Source organism: Strix aluco, chromosome 14, assembly GCF_031877795.1.
Source record: "Strix aluco isolate bStrAlu1 chromosome 14, bStrAlu1.hap1, whole genome shotgun sequence".
Taxonomy (NCBI): domain Eukaryota; kingdom Metazoa; phylum Chordata; class Aves; order Strigiformes; family Strigidae; genus Strix; species Strix aluco.
In genome coordinates this window covers 12,009,756-12,033,426 of record NC_133944.1, presented here as the reverse complement: position 1 = coordinate 12,033,426, position 23,671 = coordinate 12,009,756, and the positions used below count along the sequence as shown (strand labels likewise).

Sequence of the window (23,671 nt, the reverse complement as noted above, 5' to 3'; positions counted from 1 at the left end):
CACAGAAAATGACGTGGGTTTTGGATACAAAGGGCCTTAGACCTCCCTCAAGAACTGTAACTACAGACTTCATTCAGAACTTTTCCAAAGACTGTAAGATGTTTGTACAGTTCTACAAGCAGTAGGAGCGCAAGACTTTGTCCATTTTTTCCACTGCATACTCTCAATCATTCAACCACTGGGCTAACCCTTTTCACAGAAAAATTTGCATTCCAGTTTGAGAAAGTTCAGTGGAATAAGTAAATGTCCCTGCGCTCTATTTTGTGGGTAGCAGGATTAAATTATTCTTCAGAAGACTGTAACAACAGCAGCGCTAGATCTAATTACAGATGATGAAAGAAGTGAAGTAGCAGAGGTTGAACACACTATTCAGGACTCTTAGGTAAAATACATTAGTGGGCTATTGAATGTCAGATTAGTATGGCAGAAACTTCTTACACAAAGCCTTGTTGTTCCAAATGCGTTATAAAGTGAAAACTAATTTTACAGATTTATACGTGTGCACATATGTATGCATGTTGTTTTGCATTTCTTTACAAAGGAGTGTTTTTTGTGCTGAAGTTGGTTGATGGCTTCTTCAAATATATCATGCTTTTGGTCTTGAGTAAAAGTCAATTTAAATGGGGCAAAATTTGTTTTCATTGGAGATGATATAACTTGAAAGGATGCTGGAGTGTAGTGACAATGCCTTAACCAAAGCAAATTTGTCTGTTAATTAGTTTACATGAGATAAAACATAATTGCTTTGACTGCTTTGGCCCTTAGAAGAAGAAATTTTATAACTGCTATGGTGTCTGTATAATACTTTACATCAGAACTAGAACATCTGTATTTCAGAGAAATTGTATTTATTCAGTGGTGTTTGAAACTCCTAGGCACCTGTGATTAAGATACTGTTTTTGAAGAAGAGTTCATTCTTATGTATATTCTGTATTGCCCTTTTTTGGATACCAAGGCATTTGTTTCGGTAGCTTGTGCATCCCTGAGAGGCATGGTGTTTTCAGGGAGGCTGTTAAAGATGATACTTCCTTGCAAGTCTGTTCTGCCTCATTACCCTTGTACTCAGTTTTGTGACTAAAGCTTGTGTTTCTTAGTGGAGAAGTATGGGATTCTGCTCTGCATCAATTTCAGATCCACAACTGACACTCAGGAAAATCAGTTATCCTCTGTGTGCCTGTGCTTCCACTTTGGAAGATGGGACTGAAGTTTCTTCCTTTTCCACACCATTTATAATAAACCAAAAAAGCCCTTTATTAGCAATGTACAATAATATATTCTCAAGGTGCAAGTAGAAGATATTGTTAATTATAAACAAATGCAGGTTTTCCAGAGGTATCGCTATCATCTGCAGAGGAGTTTTTAAACAAGGCATGTATATGTAGCTGACTTTTCTGTACTCTTCCTTTGTGTGAATCTTAAGTGTTAAACCCCCCCCCCCCCCCCCTACCCCCGAAAGAAATGCATTTTAATGCAAGGTGCAGACAGCTTATTATGTAGGCAAATTCTCCCCTGGGTGTGTGCAGCCTGTGTTGTGTAACAACACTGATGGGTGAATTATTTACCTGATAGACAAAAGTAGCTCTTTTCAGCAGAGTGGGGAAAGTGAGTGGCTGTGGGACTAGGCTTGAGTGCTGGGAACTTGGTAGGATAGGAGAACAAGTTGTTTAGCTCTTTAAGGTTGGTCCTGGTATATCTAAAATAACTATAAGAGATCAAAAGATTTAGTAAATGATCTTGTTTGTATTGCACAAGGAGAAGTTTTTCTAGTCATCCCCTGCCCCCTCCCTTCCCAGTTCTGAGTTTCCATTTCTTGATTCAGTGACTGTTCCGTTTTCTTAAAAATTTTTGTTGTTGGGCAGATAGATATTTCTAATACTTATCCTAGTCTTTATGACAAGAAAACCTTGCAAACAATCCTCCAAGTAGATGATAGAAACCCTTGTTGATGTCTGGTGCCAAAATGAGTTACAGAGAGCAAAACCAATGTGGTAGCTTAGTAATGCTGTCTCACGTATCTTGCAACAGACTAGACGTGGGTGCCCATAGTTTCACTGATGCTTTGTATAATTCCCCTTCATGCTGTAGTGCTCATTCGTACACTTTCGTGGTCATTAAAAAGTTATTTGCAGAGCACCGGGGACAGAGATACTCTTTAGTTTACCATTGCATGGCTGAATACTTAAACCTTTTCATTCTGAGTGCACAGTTGTCTAAAACTTCCTTGCAAAATATGCTGGTTTCAGAAGCTTGATGAGATCGCTTGTAGCAAAGAATTAGGTGCTGTGGGAATATTTCTTCCCAGCTGGAAGACACATAGAACATGGTGAGAGAAAAGTTAGAAAAGAGGAAGGACATATTTCTGGTTGGATTGTCCTTGCCTGCACATATGTTGTTGGACATCTCTTGATTTCCATTTTAACCTAACACTTCCAGTGCTCTCTTACTGCTCATTATCTTGATGATAATTTTTTTCTGGTGAGTTATGAAACCTATATATTTGGCAGAACCTACAGGTGTCTGTGTGTAGGGTGGATCTGCTTAAATCAGTTGGCTAGTTTATGTAGTTGCTGTTCTTTCCCTTTCACCTTTAAACGGCAAGATCTGGCAGGCGTTGACAGTCTTTTGTAAATACACAGTGATATCAGAAAATTAACTTTCCATTTATCTTTTTCAAAGAATTCATCTTTTATGTTTGTGAAAAATCCTTTGTGGAAGGAGGACTGTATTTTGTTGCAGCTTTTCAGCCTTTCTGAAACTTTTGTCTAGGTATTTGCATGCACAAACTTCTACCAAGTTAATTTTGTGTAGCTGAGTTATATGAAAGAGGACCAAAATTAATTTCTAAGTGTCGTGAACAATGTGCCCTTTCCTAATGACTGTGCTTCTCTGTGCAATGCTATTGTCATTGCAGATTACTGAATGCAAATGTAATCTGTTTCATCAGACTGAACAAATACACTATATGGTTCCTGAGTTACAGGTTATCTGGTTGTGTTCAGTGTTCTGCAAACAATTGGGGCACCTCTTTGCACTAGGTAAGATACTACTGAATAATCACTGAGCCTGGGTCAGCGGAAGGGCTGGAGGTTTGACTGTAAAAGGTTACAGGCTTGTTTGTGTTTGCATTCCCGGAAACAGAATATTTTAGTTAGACTTTAGGTTCCATTTCCACCCCTTGCAGTCCTCTTCTCCTCTTGCCCTCTCTCTGCATATCCATATCTTGAAGAGTTGTTTTTTGTCTCTTGCATTTATCCCTTTAGGGTTCTTTTTACTGCTCCCTATTGTTTTTTTTCCAAGACAGTAGTCTCCCCTCTCATCCCGTAGTTTAATAGCTTTTAAGGTTGAAAAAGACTGTTAAAATTAATCTACCTTCTGTATAATATATTCTGGAATTTTGCTTTTACTCATATCTGTATTTTAAGATGCAGTTTTGTTTAAGGACTCTGAGTAAAAGAATCATCATCCTTTCAGCTTTTGGAGCTACTTGGCATGCTGTTTATGCCTGTGAGATGCATGCTTTTCTGAATTGGGGGAATTTGAGTGCTTTGTTTATATGTACTCAATATACTGTAGGTGTATCGTTATCTTTGAATGTGATCTCTCTATGTCAGCACTACTTGGTGCAGAATGTCAACTGTTACAGTCTGTTTTTTCTTTGTTTGGCTTTGTTTTAGATCTATGTCCTCTTTGTAACGTGTGTTTTCTTTTGTTACTAACAGTTTTAAGAACTTCGATTTGGAAGACTCTCAGAAGTGTGCAGTAGACTGGTTGATGATTGGCCCCTCTTCTAAGAGGGAGGAGTACAAAGTGTGTGGATCTTCCATACCTCCGTCTTTCATCTCTGCAAGGGACCATGTTTGGATATATTTTCACTCAGATGCATCAAGCTCAGGACAGGCTCAGGGATTTCGCCTTTCTTATATTAGAGGTAAAACCTTACAGTTTTGTTGCCTTCACTTACGCTCTCTCTGGCAAAACTTTAAGACAGTAGTATTTTTTGTTGACAGGAGTCTTGGGCCAGTCTTGATGACTGTAAGGTGTTAGGATGGTAACACTGACACTATTTCCACTTGGCTTCTTAACAGTGTTCCTGAAGTGTACTGGCCTGACTGATTTTCTTGTGACATGCAGGGTAATAGACATTAAAAAGTGACATCAGATGGTTCCAGAAGTTCTGATACTGACGTTTTTCCTCCTTGCCCTCTTTCACAGGAAAGATAGGTCAGGCTGTATGCCAGTCAGATGAATTCCGTTGTGCAAATGGAAAGTGTATTCCCAGTACTTGGAAGTGTAATTCCATGGATGAGTGTGGTGATAACTCAGATGAGAGAAACTGCACTGTCCCTCCAACAGAGCCTCCGTCCAGCATCTGTCCCTCAGGAATGTTTCAGTGCAGTGCAGCCCACTCCACCAAGTGCTTGATGAACGAGCTGAGATGTAATTCAGTTAAGGATTGCAGTGATGGTTCAGATGAAGATAATTGTCCTGATCTTTCCTGTGGCAAAAGGCTGGGTAACTTTTATGGATCTTTTGCTTCCCCAGACTTATTCCGTGCTGATCACAGCAGATCAGACCTTCGTTGCACATGGTACGTGGACACACAAGATAATCGACATGTTCTGTTGCAGCTTGATTTGCAGTTAGGCTACAATGACTACGTAAAGGTGTATGATGGCATTGAAGAGAGAGGTGATAAATTAATGCAAACATTTTCATACCACAACAATAGGCATTCAGTGAGCGTGGAGTCATCAAAGGGCCAGCTCACTGTCTCCTATCATGCCCGCTCTAAGAGCACTGGCCATGGGTTCAATGCAACCTATCAGGTGAAAGGCTATTGCCTTCCTTGGGAACACCCTTGTGGAAGCGATGAGGAGTGTTTCACAGATAAGCAGCATTGTGATGGGTGGTGGCACTGTCCAAATGGTAAGGACGAGGAGAACTGTCCTGCTTGCCAGAAGAACGAATACCCATGTGAAGGAAACAGTGGGCTTTGTTACTCAATACTTGACCGCTGTAATAACCAAAAGAACTGCCCAGATGGCTCGGATGAAAAAAACTGCTTTACTTGCCAGCCAGGAAACTTCCATTGTGGTACAAATCTGTGCATCTTTGAGACTTGGCGCTGCGACGGCCAAGAAGACTGCCAGGATGGAAGTGATGAACATAACTGCCTGGTGATCGTTCCCAGGAAGGTCATCACAGCTGCACTGATCGGGAGTCTCGTGTGTGGCTTGCTGCTGGTGATAGCACTGGGTTGTGCATTTAAATTATATTCTCTGAGGACCAGGGAATACAGGTAAGCATCTTGCTTTTATGATGCTCTAATAGATGTGGTGGTTTTCTTCTTTTTGTTTAATGGAGAAAAAAAGTCCATTGTTAACCAGAGAATTTGCAAAATACTGTGAAATCAGTCCAAGGAATTTGATGACAATTAAATAGCAGTCAGTGCATTAGGTTTAGAGAAGAGTGTTTAAGATTTTGGAAACAGTGAGGGGAATGTCAGCTCTTCTGTGATATATGGGAAATATACATTTATTGTTCAGCCCGGCAGAACCTGTATCTAACTTAAATCAAAACTGTTTCAGCAGTTTCCTCTCCCACCTCCTCCTCCTGCAACAAACCCCTTGCACTACCAAAAACGGAATGCTGAACTGTTATCTTGAAGTCTTTGCTGAATCTGAACTGAATAACTCTCCCCCACCCTCCCCAAATACTGTCCTTCTCAGTTCTGCTAAAAGTGATGTCCTGCAGTGGTGGGGCCTGTTCTGAGCAGGAGTTTTTTACCTCCACTGTTCCCATCGGTGTGAGCTCTGCCCCTTTACCCTGGTCCTATATGCCTTGCTGTAGGGATAGTGTGTGTGTGTTTCTGTGTTTGGGCAAGTGTGGCTCTGCCCTTTGGGAGAGAGTCATAAGGGACTTTCTGAAGCCTGTCTCTTGTCATGTGCACCAGCTCTGTGCCGTGCTGCTGACACTGTTTGTGTTTTCAGCACAGTGTGCTTTACATTCTCTCCTGATCAAATCTGCATGATTAAGGAGCTGGAAACCAGCTGCCATGCTATGTTGGGAACTTCGGTGCCTTGCTTCTGGCAGGACAGCCAAAGATCTCTGCAGCTGCAAGCTGCCCCTGTTGTGTGATTGTTTCCAGTTCTTAATGTTGTATTTTCCAAAAATAACCTTGCTGACAAGTTACTGCTGTTACTGGCGTAAGCTGGCCTATTGAAAAAATTCAGTTGCTGCAGAGTCCAACCTGGGACTACACCAAAGAGTTTGCTGATTTGATTCACTGATGCATACCCTGTACTCTTATTCCTTTTGTTTATTTTAGCATCGTGAGCCTAGCTGAAGGTTTGTGGTTTTGTTGCTAGCGTGAAGCCCTCTGCAGTGCTTTTATACATTAATGTGAGGGAGGCAGGACAAACTGACTGTTATTTCTCTTGCATGTTTTCCCTCTGGTTCTATTTCCAGAGCATTTGAGACCCAGATGACGCGACTGGAGGCAGAGTTTGTGCGGCGGGAAGCTCCACCTTCCTATGGGCAGCTGATTGCACAAGGACTTATCCCCCCAGTTGAAGACTTCCCTGTGTACAATGCTTCACAAGTATGGAGACACGAGTGCCAAGGAACCTATCAGCAGCCAAACTACTATAAATTAGATAGAATGAATCTGGAACTGTATTCTTTTGGTAGCTGTGCTAATTATATGGCAGTCATATCAAAATGTGTATGTTTTACTTGGAGCTGAAGAACCACAGTTATGCATCTTTGTGCTGTGGGTAGTTTTGAACACATTAAATGTATTTGCTAGGGAACAGCAGCGAGACAAGCACATGCTGTTTTGCTGTACATCAAGATAGAATGGACAGGGACGGAGAGAAAGGTCAGAAAGTAAATAGGAAAAAGGCTTTTCAAGCTGAAACTGTAGTAAGGTGTCTCACAGTATTTTTTGGAAATTCTGTGATTATTTTTCATTTACAAATACATTACACTGGGAAGCCATTAAAGCGTCCTTCTATTTCATTGCTTAGTTCCCAAAAATCTCCTGTACTCTGTCAAAAGTATCCAACTGCGATACAGTTCCTAGTGTGATAAAGCACTTGCAGTTTGTTACTTGCGTGGAGAAGTAGTTTGCCTTGGCCTTTTTTCTCTACTGTTGTCATCAGCTTTTGAGGATTCTCTGCTATTGCTGATGATAGAGGACTTGATGGTCTGCAGTTTGGTCCTTCGGTGGTGATGTGATCGTGTGAGTGGAGCATCTTCCTCGGCAGACAAGTAGAGCTTAAATTTGGAAACACTCTAAGGGCGAGTCTTTTGGTACAGGCAGAGCTGTCTTTGGTATTCTTAAATAGCTCATTAGGAAATACGTGTTTAACAAGGAAGTGCAGGGATCAAGTCTGAGAATTCTGGTAAGGTGGGGATACTAGTGGAAAGAACAGGGTTTAGGAGAAGTCTTTTGAGTATGTGTGAACTCATGGTTTGTTACGTCTGTGTTACAGGCTTCTGTGCTGCAGAACATTCGAACAGCCATGAGGAGGCAGATGAGACGACACTCGTCAAGACGGAGCTCATCTCGGCGGCGCTTGGGCAGGCTCTGGAACAGACTCTTCCACAGACCTCGGGTGAGAGGACAGATCCCGCTCCTGACACCCGCCCGCACTTCACAGACTACCCTGGGTGATGGAATCATTAACCGTGCTGATGGGACTGTTCGGAGTCCTCCACCTTCTCCCGAAGGACCTGGTTTAGAGGCAAATGCCCATGGCCAAGCCAGGGGCATACAAGAAGCTGGATGCAGCAGTTTGCAGCCAGAGACTGAAATCACAGAGCCATCGCCTTCAAATGTCTTACCGAATACTTGCACAGCAGCACACGCAGAGCCTGAGGCTGGACACGCTGATAAATCTTCAGGTGCTGAGACCTCTGGCAGTGAGCTTAAGCAGTCCAGTAAAGTGGATTCAGGAAAAGCTTTCAGAGATCCTTTATCTGAAAGTGTTACAGAAACAATCCATGGAGGGTCAGCATCCAGAAGGACTGTCCCTGAGGACAGTAGTTTAAGTAGAAGTCATCCGCTGAGTGAAGAGCCATGTAGGTTACCCTTAAAAAAGTGGGAGTCTGCTTATCCAGACAGCCCTGTGCATGTTCATATCCAAGTGGATGGACAAAACCGATGTTGCCCTAACTCATACCGGGAGGAGCCTTTGGGTATTCATGCGGCTTGTTGCCATTCTGTGGAAGTGCCAATGTTAGAGTCCTCTACTCCCCTCTCTGAAATCAATACCAGTGATGATGAATCTTTACTGGTTTGCTAATAAAAAGTTTTGGTTTGGCCCTGTAAATTTTGTAACTTCATTGTTTATATGACAGTGCACTTTGATGATAGGTGGTATGTTTGTGCTCTCAGCTTTGTCTCTTAAAACCAGTGTCCTTTAATCCCGCAGGGAGTACAGTACAAGACTAAATGGGACAAGTTTTTGTCTTTGTTGCTATTCCTGAAACTCCACTGGGGTAGAAGTAGGCCAGTATGCGATGTCAGGGGCTAGGAGAGCAAGAATGTGTCACTGCAGTTTGGAGACATCTCCATCCTCTGGTATTTCTTCTGTGCAGTTATTCACTCTGCATTCAGGGAATTAATGTTTCTTTGCTTTTCAAGTGGTCTTACTGAAACTAGAGAGAGCTCTGTTGGAACCTGGGGCAGTCACCAGTCATTGTAACTATGAGTACTAAACTAGAAATAACGTTGTCTTTTTAAGAAATAACGTTGTCTTTTTAGACATCATAATTTAATCAAAGTTTAATAATTTTAGTTACAAATACTTAGAAGGAAATAAAATCCTTTGTAGCTTTGTCTTTGTAGAAATTGCTCACTTCCTTTGCTTCCTTTATAAATGTTTTGATGGCCATATGTAACTTGAAGCATTCACTAAAACCAAAGTTTCTGTATAGAATACCCAGAATGATACCAGGTGTCTTACCTGCTACAGCTTTGTAGTAAGAGATTAGCAGTGTTCAGTATAAGCAGAGTGGATTGAACCCCAGTTGCAGCAATATTTTTTTTGTGTAGTCATATGTTACATTCTCTTCATAGTGATGTTGTGAAGGTTGAAGAATTGTTTGCTTTCTCCCTACCCTGTTTTTCCCCTTCCTCCATCTGTTTTCAGGGATTTCTTTTATGATTATACCTCTTCGGGTGTGCCCTGAAGAATACTGAGGCTTCACAGCTCTCATTGGCTGCAGTAGGAAGCACTGAGCACTTGGTAACTGTCAGGATCAGACTTCTGTTTTATTCTGAAATAAAATCTGCTTCACAAGTGTGCTTGTAAATCTGCTGCCTAGGTGCAGATGTATAAATCAGGTTTTTTTTATTTTTAGAGAATGCTATTTTGTTTGCTTTTTTCTTTTAAGAACTGAAATAGGTCAGTGCCATTTTCAAAGCTGACACTCTGTGGATTGTACAACACTTAAATGTAAACTGGTGCCTTTTCGGTGTAATTAAAAGCAAGCAAGTTATTTACCTGGAAAAAGGGTAACATTGCTTAACCAGGAGTGACTCAGTGCAGAATGACAGAATGTTACTGTATGATAGCATGGCCCTGTTGCGGTGGTTGGGGTGTTGGCCGGGCTCTCCCTTGCTCTAACAAGAGCTTTGCTTAAATTTGCCTGTGACGCAGTGACAAACTAAAATGCTTTATATAGGAGTTAACAAGGAAGTTGGTGCTGTTGCTCTGTAAATACCCGAGTGCTCTGAAGCCTGTTTATTGCTGTAGGAATTCAAGTTGCCCAGAGTTATTGACTGAACTTGTAAAATTGAGGTGGACTTTGGCATCTGTGGACCTGGGCTCTGCTGTCCACAGGACCCTCCTGGCTGTAATGGTAAACGGGCTTTTGCAGTGAACAGTTAAGTTTACATCAAAGTGTCAAAGATGTTTTTCCTTTAAATGGGCTATATTTTCCCTTGGATCTTTTACTAGGACTCCCTTTCGGAGTGCCTTAAAAAGAACAAGGAATAGGACTTTGGCTTTACTGAAGTGTAGCATGGAAGAATTAAATTGAAGTAATATTTTTTTTTTTTCCTCTTCAGTTGCAAATTGGTTTCATGCTGTACATTCCAGAGACAGAAGACTCAAACTCCTTAAGGGCATTAATAGAAGGAAGGGCTTGTGGCAAAATGCGTAACAAGTGAGAGTCATGGTTACACAAAATAAATATTGCTTACTCGTTTTTTCCAAGTGCTTTTGTGATCAGAATGCATTTCATCAAAGGAAATGTATTTTCAAAAGAGATCTTGCTTTCATAGCATTTGTAAACATTTTAGGTACATTCCACCTTTGCAAGGCCATGTACTGTAGTCATTACACTGCCAGGGTTGTTTGCATCTAAGGCTACAGGTTTTAGTGGGGTTTTTTTGTCTAAAGGTAATTTTAAATACATCGAATTGTATGTGTAAAGTAGTTAATTATAATTGGGAGGAAGATTATATTTCAAGGTTAATATTGTGCAGGTATGAAGGACCTTAGAAATAAATGTGTACTTAATTCTGTTACAGAAATGTATTTCTATAATAAAATAATGTTGATCATACTATGCCTTAAACTATGGCTGCTGTAAGGCTCTTAAAGTCGAAATACATACTTCAGAATACTGCTGTATTTTGGGAACAACCCTGAACAGCTAACACTGTATTTTATTTTCAGATGTGTAACTTCACATAATTTCTTACATGTATCATACGTATTTTGTGTACTGATCCATTTGGTAATTCAGTGCAAATTTCATTCAGAAGGTTTTATTTTTAGAAACTTAAAAAAATCCAGGTTAATAAAAATTTGATGCTTGAAATGTACAGAAATTTTCACAGCCCTCACTGCTGGAATTTATAGCCTTGCATCAATGAGAGATACAAGCCTTGGTGCTCTTTGTAAGCCCCTAACTTTTGTATTCTGCAAGACAGTATTCTCTCCTGGTTCCCCTAGCTCATTCCTTGGAGGGAGGAGTCACAAATTTATTGTTAATTTTGCAGAAGAAATCTTTATGTCTGCGCTGTGAGCACAAACAAGTGTGTTGCAGTGTCCTGGAATGTCAATACCTGAAGAAAACACAAAGTCTGCCTTAGTGTATGTCTGCCTTTCCTTCAGCTCTTGTAAGCATTAAGCAGTGAATCAACCATCCTCAAAGACACTGTTCTGTTTCATCTAAGCTGCCTCCTTGTATTCAGAACTTCTTAAAATTAAAAAAAAAAAGGTGAAAAACTGCTACTATGCCAGACGTGAACAGGAAGATCTCATTGTTAGATTTCTTTGCTTAGTGGAAAATACCACTTTATACAACCTAAAGTTAATCAGCTAGTAAACTTGTTAAAAGTTTTCTTATTTTAATAAAGCTTTTCTGCACTCTTTAAAGATTTTTGTAGACAGAAGAGAAACTTTAAGATAGCTTTTTTTGGTTTTGTTTTAGTTTTAAAGATGCAGAACTCTCCTGTCCAAGCAGCCAAAAAACATCTCCCTAAAAAAATCTGAGTAGAGAAAACCTACACTGGTTTAAGAAGAATGGAAGCTCATAGGCAGCATTAAGGGAAGAGTGACCCCCTTATGTTTTCTCTTACTGTTATTAAAACATGGTGAATATTTGTTTGAAATTCTGGCACCTTCCAGCTTGTGTATGAATCTGTAACATCCCTTAAATGTACTTGTTTTCTTTTTCTGTTCTCTGCATTTTTATTTTTTTTTAATTTACGTGTTGTATATATTCATTTAGATATAACATTTTACTGTAACGTATGTACAGGTATATGGTTCAGGTATGGCATCATGGTTGCCAGTGTTTGCTGGTTCCTGGACAATGATACTAAGTAAGTAAGATGCTGGGCATCATCGTACTTTGCTCTTGCTTTGGATCTCTTAATTTTTAATAAAATTTCACATGCCCAGAGACTGTGGGTTTCTGACTGTCACTCTAACACCAAAGATCGAGGGTGCCTAAATTGTACTCCCACAGGCTTTGCTTGACTCTGACTCTGCATATGCCAACCTGTGGCTCAGTGTGTTGACATGAATATGAACGATGGGGTTTTTTGGTTCGGTTTTCTGTTTGGGTGGTTTTGGTTGCTTTTTTTTTATTACATGCTTTTTCTGGTAGCTGAAGCTGTGGAAATGCATCATTTTTTTAGATAGTACCTGTGAAATCTTACCACTAGCAATTGTATACAACTGCCTTTAAAATGCATGTATGTATATGCTCCAAATAACAAGAAGGAGCCCTGAAGTGTATGGCTCTTTAGGTGGTTAAAAAAAAATAATTTCCTGAAGTACAGCCTCTCATTCCTATCTCTGAGGGCAATGCTTGCTTTGGTGATGCTTCCCCGTCCCGTTCTGTGCTTTGGAGGGTACTGCTGGCTCTATCCTGCTGTTTTTCAGTAGAAGGTGGGGCCTGAATTATTTTGTGTTGACAGAGATTTACTCCACTTGCTTGGAAATCTTTGTGTGTATCGAAGAGAACTGGACAGACTTTGGTCATCCAGCTTTATCCATAGCTACGAAGGATGAGAGGGCACAGCTTGATGCAGAGGGATGATACCTCCTAACCTAGTAGAAAGAGTGTTTGCTTTGCTTCATCATGAAGTGCTGATTCAGCTGTGATGATAATGGCACAGGCAGTGATACTACAAACCATACCTTGGTGTAAGTGAGGCCGAATATAGCCCATAAAATGGAAATGGAGCAATAAATGATACCTGTGCACTTGCAGCAGAGTTTGTAGACAGCCTCTCCAGTGTAATAGATATGACAAACCAAGGAGCTAACTTGAAAAGCTTTGAGGGAATGATGTATTTTTTAATCAGACCTTTCTCTGAGAGGGAGAACTGCTTTTACTTATTTAGGATTTTTGGTCTTTGCAGGAAACTGATTTTTAATCTCGCAGGCAGGTGTTAGGATTTAAAGTCCAGTACAAATGGCTATGTACCTGTGACCTCTACTCCTAGGTAGCAAACCTCATCTCTTGTCACTCCGTTACCCTAGCAAACTGTTCAAGAAGCCATCCTCCCCTTCTCAGATTCTGGCTCTTGTGTTCTTGGCTAGAGGGATTAAATGGTGACCCAGGCTGATGTGAGTGGTAGAGGTTTATGTTTTATTCCCTTTTCATTCTTTGTTTCATGCCTTATGATGCTGTCTAGGTCTTCCTCCCTTCTATTGCTATCTCTTACCGTAGGACTTTTAAAACAAATTTATTTTTGGCCTCTCAGCATCTCTAGACCAGTTTCTAATCCTTTTCCTTGGATTTTCCTTTTTCGTATGTCCAAGCGCAGAAGCTTCTTGCTGAAGTTAGAGCACCAGTGAAAAGTGTCAAGGAACAAGGAGGGGAGGTTTAAACAAAGAAAGAGGCGTTTCTTATATTTTCCACTGGGGACAGAGGTGGTGATCCAGGCGGGTGCATCCTTCCAAGACAGGACACACCTGTCTGAGCTCTAAAGCTTTAGAAAATGATGAATTCCAGCAAGGTTTACCCTCGGTTTTGTTTTTTACATTTTAATTTATGACATGCACTTCAATATGTCTCTTAAAACTCCCCAACAGCTGAATAATTGCTAATTTCTTGTCATTCAGTGCTTGGTATGAAGGGGCTGGAAAGCAAATGGGTTTTGGTTTTGAGGTTTCAAGAATTCACAAGTAAGAGAGTGAAAAATGAGAAATACCTTGATGAAGGCCTCTGAAAACTAAGCGTGGGACAGCATGTTTGCTGGGGGTTGTTTGTTTGTTTGTTTTCCCCCCAAAGATGAGTCATTTTATTTAGCTTCAGCTCTTCGGCGTGGAGAGGCGTGTTTGCTTTCACAGCATTAGCTTGTTCACAGGAAGGAAACGGGAGTGGGCTTTGTCCTGGGCTTCCCAACCCACCACAGTTCCTCACCAGGCGATGGTGGTGCTCTTCTGGAGCCACCAGCTCTAGTCCCATGGTCAAAGTTGTGTTTTCAGAAATGATTGAGCATGGCTAATGAAATCTTGTCTGCGTATTTTTAGATAAATTTTTTTGTAAAGATGCTTCCAACTCAAATGTATTGTTAAATACACAGTGACTCATCAATCCTTTCTGAGTTGGATGAAAGCTCAGACCTAACACAGGTCTCTTACCTTGACCCTGCTGAGATCAAACTCTTCTGGTTTATGTACTAATGTGAACTGAAAACAACCAATTCCTTTATTAAGTTGGTGAAAACACTTGAGAGTGGCCCAACCAGCTGCAGCAACTCTGTCTTGTTCTCCCTGTGCTTCCCATGGGTGCCCGCCCAGCTCCTACTTCCTATTGAACATCGTCTTATTTGGGAGAGGGACTATCTTCCCACTCCCTGTTTTGCACAGCATGTAGCACAGTGACATAGTGATCTGTTGCTGCTTTTCTTGATAGTGTGATAATGCAGATAAGAATAATCCAATACATCTTTTATTGACTTTGCAGGCTGTAAAACTGACCTACAGGTGATACTCTTGTTAATACTTGTATTATCTTGTTTTCCCTCTGAAATTCGCTGAATGCCAGTGCTAAAAGAGTAAACAGCACAGAGGACTTTTTTGCATTGCGGCCTCTAATGCTTTATGCTACATAAATATAATATATAGTCTTATATAGTATTGCATTGCTTTTAAAGCTTTGTTCAAACTCTTTTCTTTTGGAAACAACTTGCTTTTCTGTATCAAGTATCACAGTGCTTGTCGTGTCAGCTGTCTCAGGGATTTTCTTTTTTTCAGTGGGCTTTAAAATACTAGCAATTATGTCTCCTTTGGGCCTGTTGCTTCATCTTTTGGAAAAATCACCCTTAGACAGGGTTGAGCATGTTGCTAAATTTCATTTAGCATATGAATTTCTTTCTAGTTCTGTCCCTTGATTTCTATGGTTAGAAATTGTACACATTAGGATATAACTTTTGCAAAGTCCTTTAAAAATATGTGATGTTGGGAGCGCAGATAAAGCTGTTCCTAAAAATGAAATGAGACATTGTGGAACACCTTTTGGGGACTGGTATGTTATTTGAAGATGAGCTCTACTAAACCATCCTGTTCTAAATTCAGCCTTCTGATTTAAGGCCAAATGCTGATTGTTTTAAAGCATGGCAGTATAATCAGGAAAAATTTGAGCCAAACCCAGTTAACACCTATGAGGCAATTGGTCCTTTAATTTTGCTTTTGATTTCCTTAAACAATAGCCAAGGAAAGCCTTGGTAACAGTTACAGCACATTATTATTATTATTATTATTATTATTATTATTATTATTATTATTATTATTGCTACTACTACCTTTCTAATTACCATACAGACTTGTTTTATCAAGAGCTGCAAAGTTTCTGTGCTGGCTGATTTCCATACCTTAATTATTTAAACAAACAAAAATAAAACCACACCAAAACTTAGCAGTTCTGAAAGCAATCATTATTGCTGGTGCTAGAATACATTTAGTTTGCCCACTAGATAATAATGTTATTGAAAAAAATTAATCTGTTGGAAATTATACCACAGAAAGCGGATTTTGAACTATGGAAAATGAGATTTAGCGATGAGAGCCTCTGACACGGATTAAGTACTTGAGTACTGCTTAGCCAGAATAAATAGGGGAGGTGTACTGTGAATTAAAAAAAAAAAAAGCAAGCTGAATATATATGATTTTCATTAGCAAACTTTATATATTCATAACATTATTTAAAATGTGGAATCTCTTTACAAGTGTGCATATGTACACACAAAACCACACCTTTCTCTAAATATATAATCTTATGATTAACAGCTTTATACAAAGAGAATAGTGTAAGTTGTGTTTCTTTCTAGTGTCTACCATCTGATCTGAAAGTCTGGAGAGAGATGGATAGATATTTAAAAATAAAAATACTTCTGAATAATGCATTGTGTTGGAAAGATATGTGCCTTGAGCTCGCTCCATATTTTGAGTCTATTCTTAAATTTTGTATAGAGTGTGGTACTTGATACACTAAGAGATTAATGAATCTTAATTTTTATACCAGGGCCTGTAACACATAGAAAGATACTTTTAAAATTAAATTCACGTGGCTGTTACCAAGGCTACTGAACGTGATAGTTTTTGTTTTCAAAAGTTGCAAAAGAATAGTAGTGATTCAAAATATTGCTCAGAGCTGTTTTTGTATTTTGCATTTTCAAAAGATTCTTTGGTGTGAAAGTGGCCATATTGCTACAGCAACAAACCTCTATATATTAATTAAATACATGAACTAGATATTTTTTTCTAATGTTTGCCACAAATAAAATATGCAAAACACCTTCTAAAGAGCATCTGATGTGAGAACGATTTAGGCTTGTAACTTGGCTGAACATAGTGGAAATGACGAATTTGTCTTTGAAGCAATGTGACATCACCTGATGCTTCAGTAAAAAGGAGGAACGTTGGGCTTTGTTGCCATGTCTCCCTCGAGTTCCCACTGCTGAGCCCACTGCAAACCCCTCCACATCCTCATCCTCCCCTGTCGGCACCCAGATCATGCTGAGCTTCGTGCAGCAGTTCCCGGGTGGTGCAATGAGCTCCAGAATCCCATCAGGGATACAGGAATCCAGCTCTGCCTTTGCAAAAATGCTTCAAAATTGAGATACTTGAGATTTTTATCGCTACTTCTGTACACTTCTTTTTTTTTGTGTCACCAAATGGTACCTGAACAGTCAGCAGACTGTTGGTTTTGTACCTTTTGCTCTGAGGTCCGCCCAGGCTGGTTAGTGTTCAGCAGGATGACCCTGTCCCTGGCGGGGCTGGCCGCGCTGGTGCTTGGCTGCTCAGGCGGACGCGCTGTGCTCTTGCAGGTACGTGGAGGGATGATCTTTTGGATTGTAACTGACACCTCGTGTTACGTGGGGATTCACCCCACCCAGGGACATCAATAGGAATTTTCTTGCTGAAATAGGTGTCCCAAGGTCTCCTTGTTTTCTCTTAATTTCTCCCCATTGATTTTGCATCAGGAACTGCCCTACTTTTGAAATGCCTAAATTTGTACATCTCTGATGGACCCTCATGGCTGCTAAAATCAGTATTCCAGAGCTGTATCTGTGCTGCTTTCCCCTGCTGAGCAATTATTATGCTGCCAGAAAAAAAAACAACCAGCACCTTATTTTATATTTTATTTTCTTTTTTTTCGCTCTCTCTTTTTTTTTTTTTTTTTTTTTTTTAGGGAAAAACTAGAAGCTACAGATGCCATAAAGGGTGTAGCTCATTTTATGGGCTTCACTGTTGGAGCTCTAAAAACATTTTTTTTTTCCAGAAAAACTTTTTTGCAAAAATCAACATGTAAACAAGAAGCCACTTCAGCCTCGCAGGCCACGTTGTTATTTCCTCGCGGTGGTCTCGCTCGCCAGTCGTCGAGAGCGGGCCGAGGGTGCCTGCTCCTCCTCGGCAACTCCCCCCTGAGGGTAGACCACAAAACACAGCTTCTGACCCCAGCACGTCATGGACTCTGTGAAGACCAAACGTGCGGGTGGTTAATGGGGATGCTCGAGCTCTTCTAAACAAAAGCGCGATGCTGGGGCGATGCAACGTGTAAACAAACGTGCATCTTCACAGCCGGGGCTGCCCGAGCCTGCTGCACAGCCCCCTCCAGCCCTTTTCATTTCCAGCTCAGCAATAAAATAGTATTTGCGAAGCAGAGGCAGGCCGAGATGGGGCAGCTTTAGGAGTGCCCACCCATAGCCCTTCCCCGGCCTCGGGCAGAGCTGCCCGGCACTGTGCAGGGCAGGCTGGCAGGGCTGGGCTGGGGTAGCTGCCAGCCCTCCTGGCACTGCGTCGGCCCTGTGGCAGCAGTGGGGACCGCTGGTCTTGAGGAGCTGCTGGCAGTGGGGCTCCGCCGCAGCCATGGAAACCCTCCAGTCAGAGCAAAGGGCGTCAGTGTGCTCATCTGAAAGTCCTCGCCTCAGAACAAACCAATTAAAAGCCAAACACAACCAAAACATGAAAGACTTATGTGCAATTTTAATTTTATGTGAGTGATAATGTAAAGCTTTCTTATCTTTTGAGTACGAAATAATTCATCATGCTGTGTGGGGCTTGTGCAGCAGGATGTGCTGGTGGCACAGTGGGAGGGAAGCAGGGCAAGGGGGAGGCAAAGCTCTTGGCCATTTTTTCCTCCTTTTGTGACAGCTCATTTAGCCTTCATGTGCTTAAAGTTGCACTCCTGTGTATCTGCCCTGGGACAGGCTGCTGTGGGCAAGCTGAGTGGATGGGGAGTTGCATAGGGGCACGAACGTTGGCAAACGTGCCCAGGAATGCCTAAAGGCAAGCACTCTCTGGCCACTTTGTACCCAGGGGCTGCCTGTGACCAAGAGTGGTGGTCAGGCTCACACGGGCAGTTCCCTGGTTGCTTTAGTGCCGATGTATCAGAGATTAGACAGATCCCATCAGACCCAAGCACAGCCAGCAGCCCTAGGAGTGCAGTGAGGCACCGCGGCGTTGGCTTACCTATTAGCCTATTTACACACTTTGGTTTATTTCTCCAGTAGATTCCAAGGAAAAACACTGGCACTCCAGTTAAAATGATAATGAGTCCAACTCCACAGACGACTGGCTCGGAGTATAAGCTGAAGATCAGCAGAAATGCCCAAAACGCCAGGTAAGTGATGGGGACGAGGAGGTTCACCTACCAGGAGAGAGCAGAGCAGAGCACAACTGTGCAGAGCAACAGCAGCAGCTGACTGGTGCCAGGGGGCTGCAGGCAGTTCTGCAGCTTCAGGACTCCCACCGTGGGTAATGCCCCCCTTCCTTCTGCCACTGTTGTCCTCTCTGCCCATCCCGGTAAAGTCACAAGGGGTGTCTGCCTGTGTATCCCATTTTTACACTAACGGCACTTTGGGATGTGATTTGGGACCTTGAAACATTAGCACTACGTCAAAAAATAAACCATTCTTCAAAATGGGAAAATGGAGGGCTTGGTGTGCCCATCCCATCCTTTGCATCACTATTGTAACCAAGAGATTTAGCTTTAACATTGTCACCTTGATAGGTCTGAAGATTTTGGGTTTCTTCCAGCGTAACACAATCAGACCTATAATTGTCACTCCGTAGCAGAGGTAGTTAATAAATGACACGTAGTTGATTAGTGTGTATGTGTCTCCAACAAGCATGATGATAAGAGTGGCCAAACACTGCAAAGAGAGAAGCATAGCTTTACTTGAGTCATTACTAGAAAAGGTAGCTTAAAACCGACAAAACCAAGCAAAAAACCCATTAAAGCAGTTAAACATTTGTTTATGGCCCCCACTGGGCACCTGCTGCCTCCTGTGGTTCGCTGCGTTAGCCCTGAGCTGGGCCGCTGGGGCTGAATGGGGATTTAGGGTTATTTGGGGCATGCTGAAGCCAGAGACCAGCAGGTCTGTTTATAAATACCCCAGGGTGCTGGCAGAGGTGGCTCTGCTGCCTGTGGCCAGGCAGGCAGGGCTGGGAGGAATGGCAGAGCCCTCCATTGCCCCACTCCACCCATTTCTGCTGTGTGTTTTAAAAGCTATTGAACCCTGTGGTGAGGACTTGAAAGGATTTCTTGCAGACTAACACGTTGTGGCCAGTGCACTACATTGTTGCAGGTGCCCTGTATATTATAAAGAATAAGAGCTTTGCCCTTTGCCCCCACCGGCCCACAGCTCATGCTGCAGATGACCGGCATCATTAATCTTTTGAGCATTACTTGTGTTTGGAAACTGGCAGATAGATGGTGGAAATTTCCACGTCTACGCTTGCTTGTTTGTACTGTATTTATGCATAACTCTGTAAAGCCAGGAGAGCTGGCTTGGGGGCCAGGGGTTGTTTCTCAGGTTCTACACCCCTGCATGTGGGTACCCCAGGAGCTGAGCCCCTGCCTGCACCATGTACCAGTCTTGTGAACGTTGTCTGCTGGTGGCCAGAGGCTGAGGGAAATGAAGTATCCAAATCTCTCCAGTGAGTGCTCAGCATTTTGGTCTGTGTTACTCCATGCTCTCTTTTTGCTTATGTCCCTTTTTCTTAATTAGCTCTTTCAATAGCAAAGTCCTTTTGGGAGGGAGGGCTTCTGCACCACCGGCACCAGGAATTAAGCACCACCACAATCAAATAACCCTCTGATCCCTTCGTTCCCCTGTTCAAAGCCTCACAGGCTTGTCAGGGGGATTTCAACACCTTGAGCAGTCTCACCACAAAATGGATTTAAAATAAGATAGTGTTTTATATCAGTGTTCCCTGCTTTCCTCTGACAGACACACAGTGTCGTACACACATACGACCCTCTCCTGCCACTAACGGGTTTTTCAGTGACGCTGCTTGGAGCAATGAGATTTCGTGCGTAGGTGACACTGATGTGTCAGATCTGCTCGCAGCGTGGGCGTGATCCCTGAGTGGTACGAAGCTGCAGAGGGGTGTGCTGCTCCCCCCGATCGCCTGGCCACAGTTGCATGGCAGAAGGGAGAGCCAGCCACTCCCCAGGGTCTTGCAAAAAAACCCCAGTCTGTTTATTTTACAGTTAGCTTGGCCCCTTGATTTTTGAAAGGATTAGTAAAAATACAGGTCTTGGAGGTGATGTTAAAAAGGCCTTTCTCCATGTACAAAGAAACCTTTCTCCATGCAAAGTGCTAGGTGTGATTCACTAGAAGAGAAAAAGCAACCTGATGTATTAATTAGGTTTGCCTGAAGTCTGACCCAGTTTGCTATTGTAGCTGCCTACACTGTATTATTTTTATATTTCTATTTGTTAAGAAATTAATATTTCCTAGCAGCATTTGATATACCCCAAGCTGCATTAAAACACCTTCAAATTATGAATTGATATGCAGTGCTGGTTCTGTGATTTGCACTGATTCAAGGGGAATGGTTTGAGCAGAGCGGGGGGCTGGCATACACCTGATGGGTAGGTCGGACAGCTTGGCTCAGGCAGCCCACTTGTGTTGGGGCTGTTTCACACAAAACAGCCTCTGAAACTCAGCGTGTTATTTCAGCTGATGTATTTTTACAGACAAAGGAGTTCTGCTTCATGGGCACCAGCAGAGCGCAGCTGCCTGGTGGGAGCCCATGGTGGGGCCAGCGCTCTCTGGCTGCCTGGGGCAGGGCAGGCTGTGGGCAATTTACACCGAAACCCTGCATGGACAACACACGAGATATTTGTGATGGAGTACTAAGCCCTGGTAATGCCATAAAGCCTCAGCTAGACACATATTTTGTCATAAAAGTGGAATGTGCAGGAGGCTTATTTGGTGAAATTTGGTCTGGGTGTATTGTGCCAGAATTGCTGTTAGAGCCAGGAGATGCATAAATGTGCACCTTCCTAGCGCATCTGGGGTCAAACCCTCGCTGTTTTGATATCAGTGGCAAATCTGCAGTTGGCAGCAGTTGATGCAGCTGGGATTTCAAGCAAATGCCCTTTAGGGAATTCCCTTGCTTGGGCCATGCAGCCGGGGAGGCAGCATCATGATTCATTTTCCTCTTTAATGTCTTCTGTGCTACAGTAAAACCCATTACATATTCTAGCTTCACTATTGGTAAAAGTGTATGAAGCTCTTTGTTTCAAATAGTAACTTCTGTAAGTCATTACTATCGTGGAAATTTATGTATATAAGAAGTGAGAGAAATCTTCTTGCAGGAGCACACCAGAAACATGACCAGCCCCAAACCTTCCCAACACTTGGCCCGTTGGTTTCTGATCTTTGCAGGTGACCTCTTGTCTGCTTGACATACCATTCAACAGATGTGTTATTCAGGGCTGCTGTAATCATTGTCCCTACTTAATTTTTTGGCCCACAAAAAAGCAATACTGGTCCTCAGAGCACTGCCCAATCATCCCTCATAAGACGTCTTGCTCGTTGAGAGTGAGTAACTTCAGGAGCACTTTGTCCTCTCCATGAGACCTACCATGTCTCTGGCTTTGGTGGCAGGATCTAAACCAGCCCTGCCCGAGTGTGATTAGCAGTGACCATGGGGATTTCCATATGTTTGTGGATAGCAGGCAAAATTGGTCAAAAGAGTCATCTTTTCTTAAATGAAGCATCTCTGTTTCAAAAGCCAGTCTCTATCTCTGCTGCGGGTAGTACAAGTGGTAATTGGCTTTAATTGCAGCTCACGTTACATATGAGGGAAACCCTCCAGGTGTCAAGGGTAGTTGGCAGTAGGAGGGATTATTTCTGAGGCTGAAATATTTCTGACTCCTCTCTGAGTCTGTCAGAGCTGCTCAGCCAGCACCCTCCAGCAGCACTCCAGGCCGACTCGCTTCTCCTCCTCTGGGGTGAAATGGCCTCTCAAGGATTTTTCCAGCTATCCTCTCCATGATACAGTATTTCTAAAAGCAGATTACAGGGTGACAGGGCAGGGTTGGTCAAACTTACGCAGACAAGCAGGGCAGGGATGGGTGTGCAGTGCTTGACGTGGATCATGGCAAGCAAACTTGGCAAGTGGCCTTCTCGGGCACCGGAGAAACATAACCTGGAAATAAGAATAGTAATGCTAAATCCACTGGGTGTACAACAGCCTCTTCAATATCTAGCTGTTTAATGTCTCTAATCTCAACTGCCCGCATTGGTCTTGCTGTGGAAGGGAGCTGCGCCCTGCGGCTGCTGGGCTGTGACTAGGGAGATGACTAGAGACTGCCTGCATAACCTGGCATAAGTTATTTAAACAAGGCCCTTCAGTACACAAGGCCTTTAATGGCTAATGTCATCTGTGAAATGACCTGCTCAGAGGTGCTGAATTACCTCTGAGAAGGAGGACCACAATCCGTCCAGTCCCTGTCTGCTGGCCAGCGTTGCCTCCTGGCCCAGGGTGGGATGAATACTGGAAGGTTGTGTGGTGATCAGCCATACACAGCCAAGGCATAAAAACCCTCATAGATAATTCCAGTGTCAAAAGGATTTTGGATAAGGTTTAACATGCCTTAAGATTTCACTTTTAAGTGCATAACCTATTACATATGCACTCAGATTTGTTGCATCTCATTATACTCAGGAAAGTGCTGAGATAAATAAATTTCCCAAGGTACTTAAGACTTGAGTCATTTCCTCAAAAAAAAAAATTATAACTTTTTAATTAAGTTCAGAGAGGTCAATTAATATAAATAGACTTTATAGACTACAATATAATAGACTTTACAGATTCTGTCCTCACTATCAGCAGTGTGCATGCAAAGCATCTTGCCTGAAAGGAGGTTTTCCAGCATGGGAATGAAAATGTCTGTAACTGGGAACAGCACCAGGCCCTAAAACTCCTTGTTGAGCAAAGCACAATTTAGCTTGTAGCTACTGGAACTTTACTGATGTAAAATGACTTTGGTTCCATGCTAAAGCCGTTTGGCTCTTACTGTGAGTTATTCCACATCTGCAGACACTTTCAGTAGCTCATAAGGATTATTTTGCAAGAGATTCCACGATTCAATATTACGTTTGCTGATTCAAAACAGAGTAATTCATAACTGAATGTATCCAATATGCCCAATGACGACCTCATGCTCTACAACAGCCAAAATGTCTAGCTAGCATTTCTTTAGCAAATGAAGTTAAAACAGCCCCTCCCCAAATGAGATAATGTTCATAAAATTGTACTCCATCTAACCTTGATGAGGTAAAAAGGTATCCATTTATTCCTCCAAATGTAGATAGGGCCACTGAGACTGGCATAACCCAGGAAAAATAGCCCAGTAACTTTTCACCAAATGTCTAAAGCAACAGAAGGCA

At 42.2% G+C, this 23,671-nt stretch overlaps 2 protein-coding genes across 7 annotated transcripts in view; one reads left to right on the top strand and one right to left on the bottom strand.

The window, feature by feature from the left end:
• Positions 1-11,925, top strand: part of LRP3 (LDL receptor related protein 3) — a 29,586-nt gene extending 17,661 nt beyond the window's left edge. For 5 of the 6 annotated variants that reach the window (XM_074839916.1, XM_074839920.1, XM_074839918.1 and 2 more), the window contains 4 exons: positions 3,720-3,928; positions 4,213-5,299; positions 6,469-6,601; positions 7,497-11,925. In XM_074839916.1, coding sequence (XP_074696017.1) covers positions 3,720-3,928; positions 4,213-5,299; positions 6,469-6,601; positions 7,497-8,309 — 2,242 coding nt within the window. In that variant the 3' untranslated portion in view covers positions 8,310-11,925. Of the gene's footprint in view, positions 1-127; positions 383-3,719; positions 3,929-4,212; positions 5,300-6,468; positions 6,602-7,496 lie in introns of those variants that run through there. The other variant, XM_074839921.1, reaches the window with a different exon arrangement.
• Positions 11,926-17,108: 5,183 nt separating this feature from the next.
• SLC7A10 (solute carrier family 7 member 10) overlaps positions 17,109-23,671 on the bottom strand; it is a 44,766-nt gene continuing 38,203 nt past the window's right edge. Inside the window, 5 exon segments of the mRNA XM_074839922.1 lie at positions 17,109-17,454; positions 18,453-18,630; positions 18,986-19,135; positions 22,331-22,427; positions 23,550-23,653. Of these exon segments, the coding sequence (XP_074696023.1) occupies positions 17,327-17,454; positions 18,453-18,630; positions 18,986-19,135; positions 22,331-22,427; positions 23,550-23,653 (657 nt within the window). The 3' untranslated portion in view covers positions 17,109-17,326.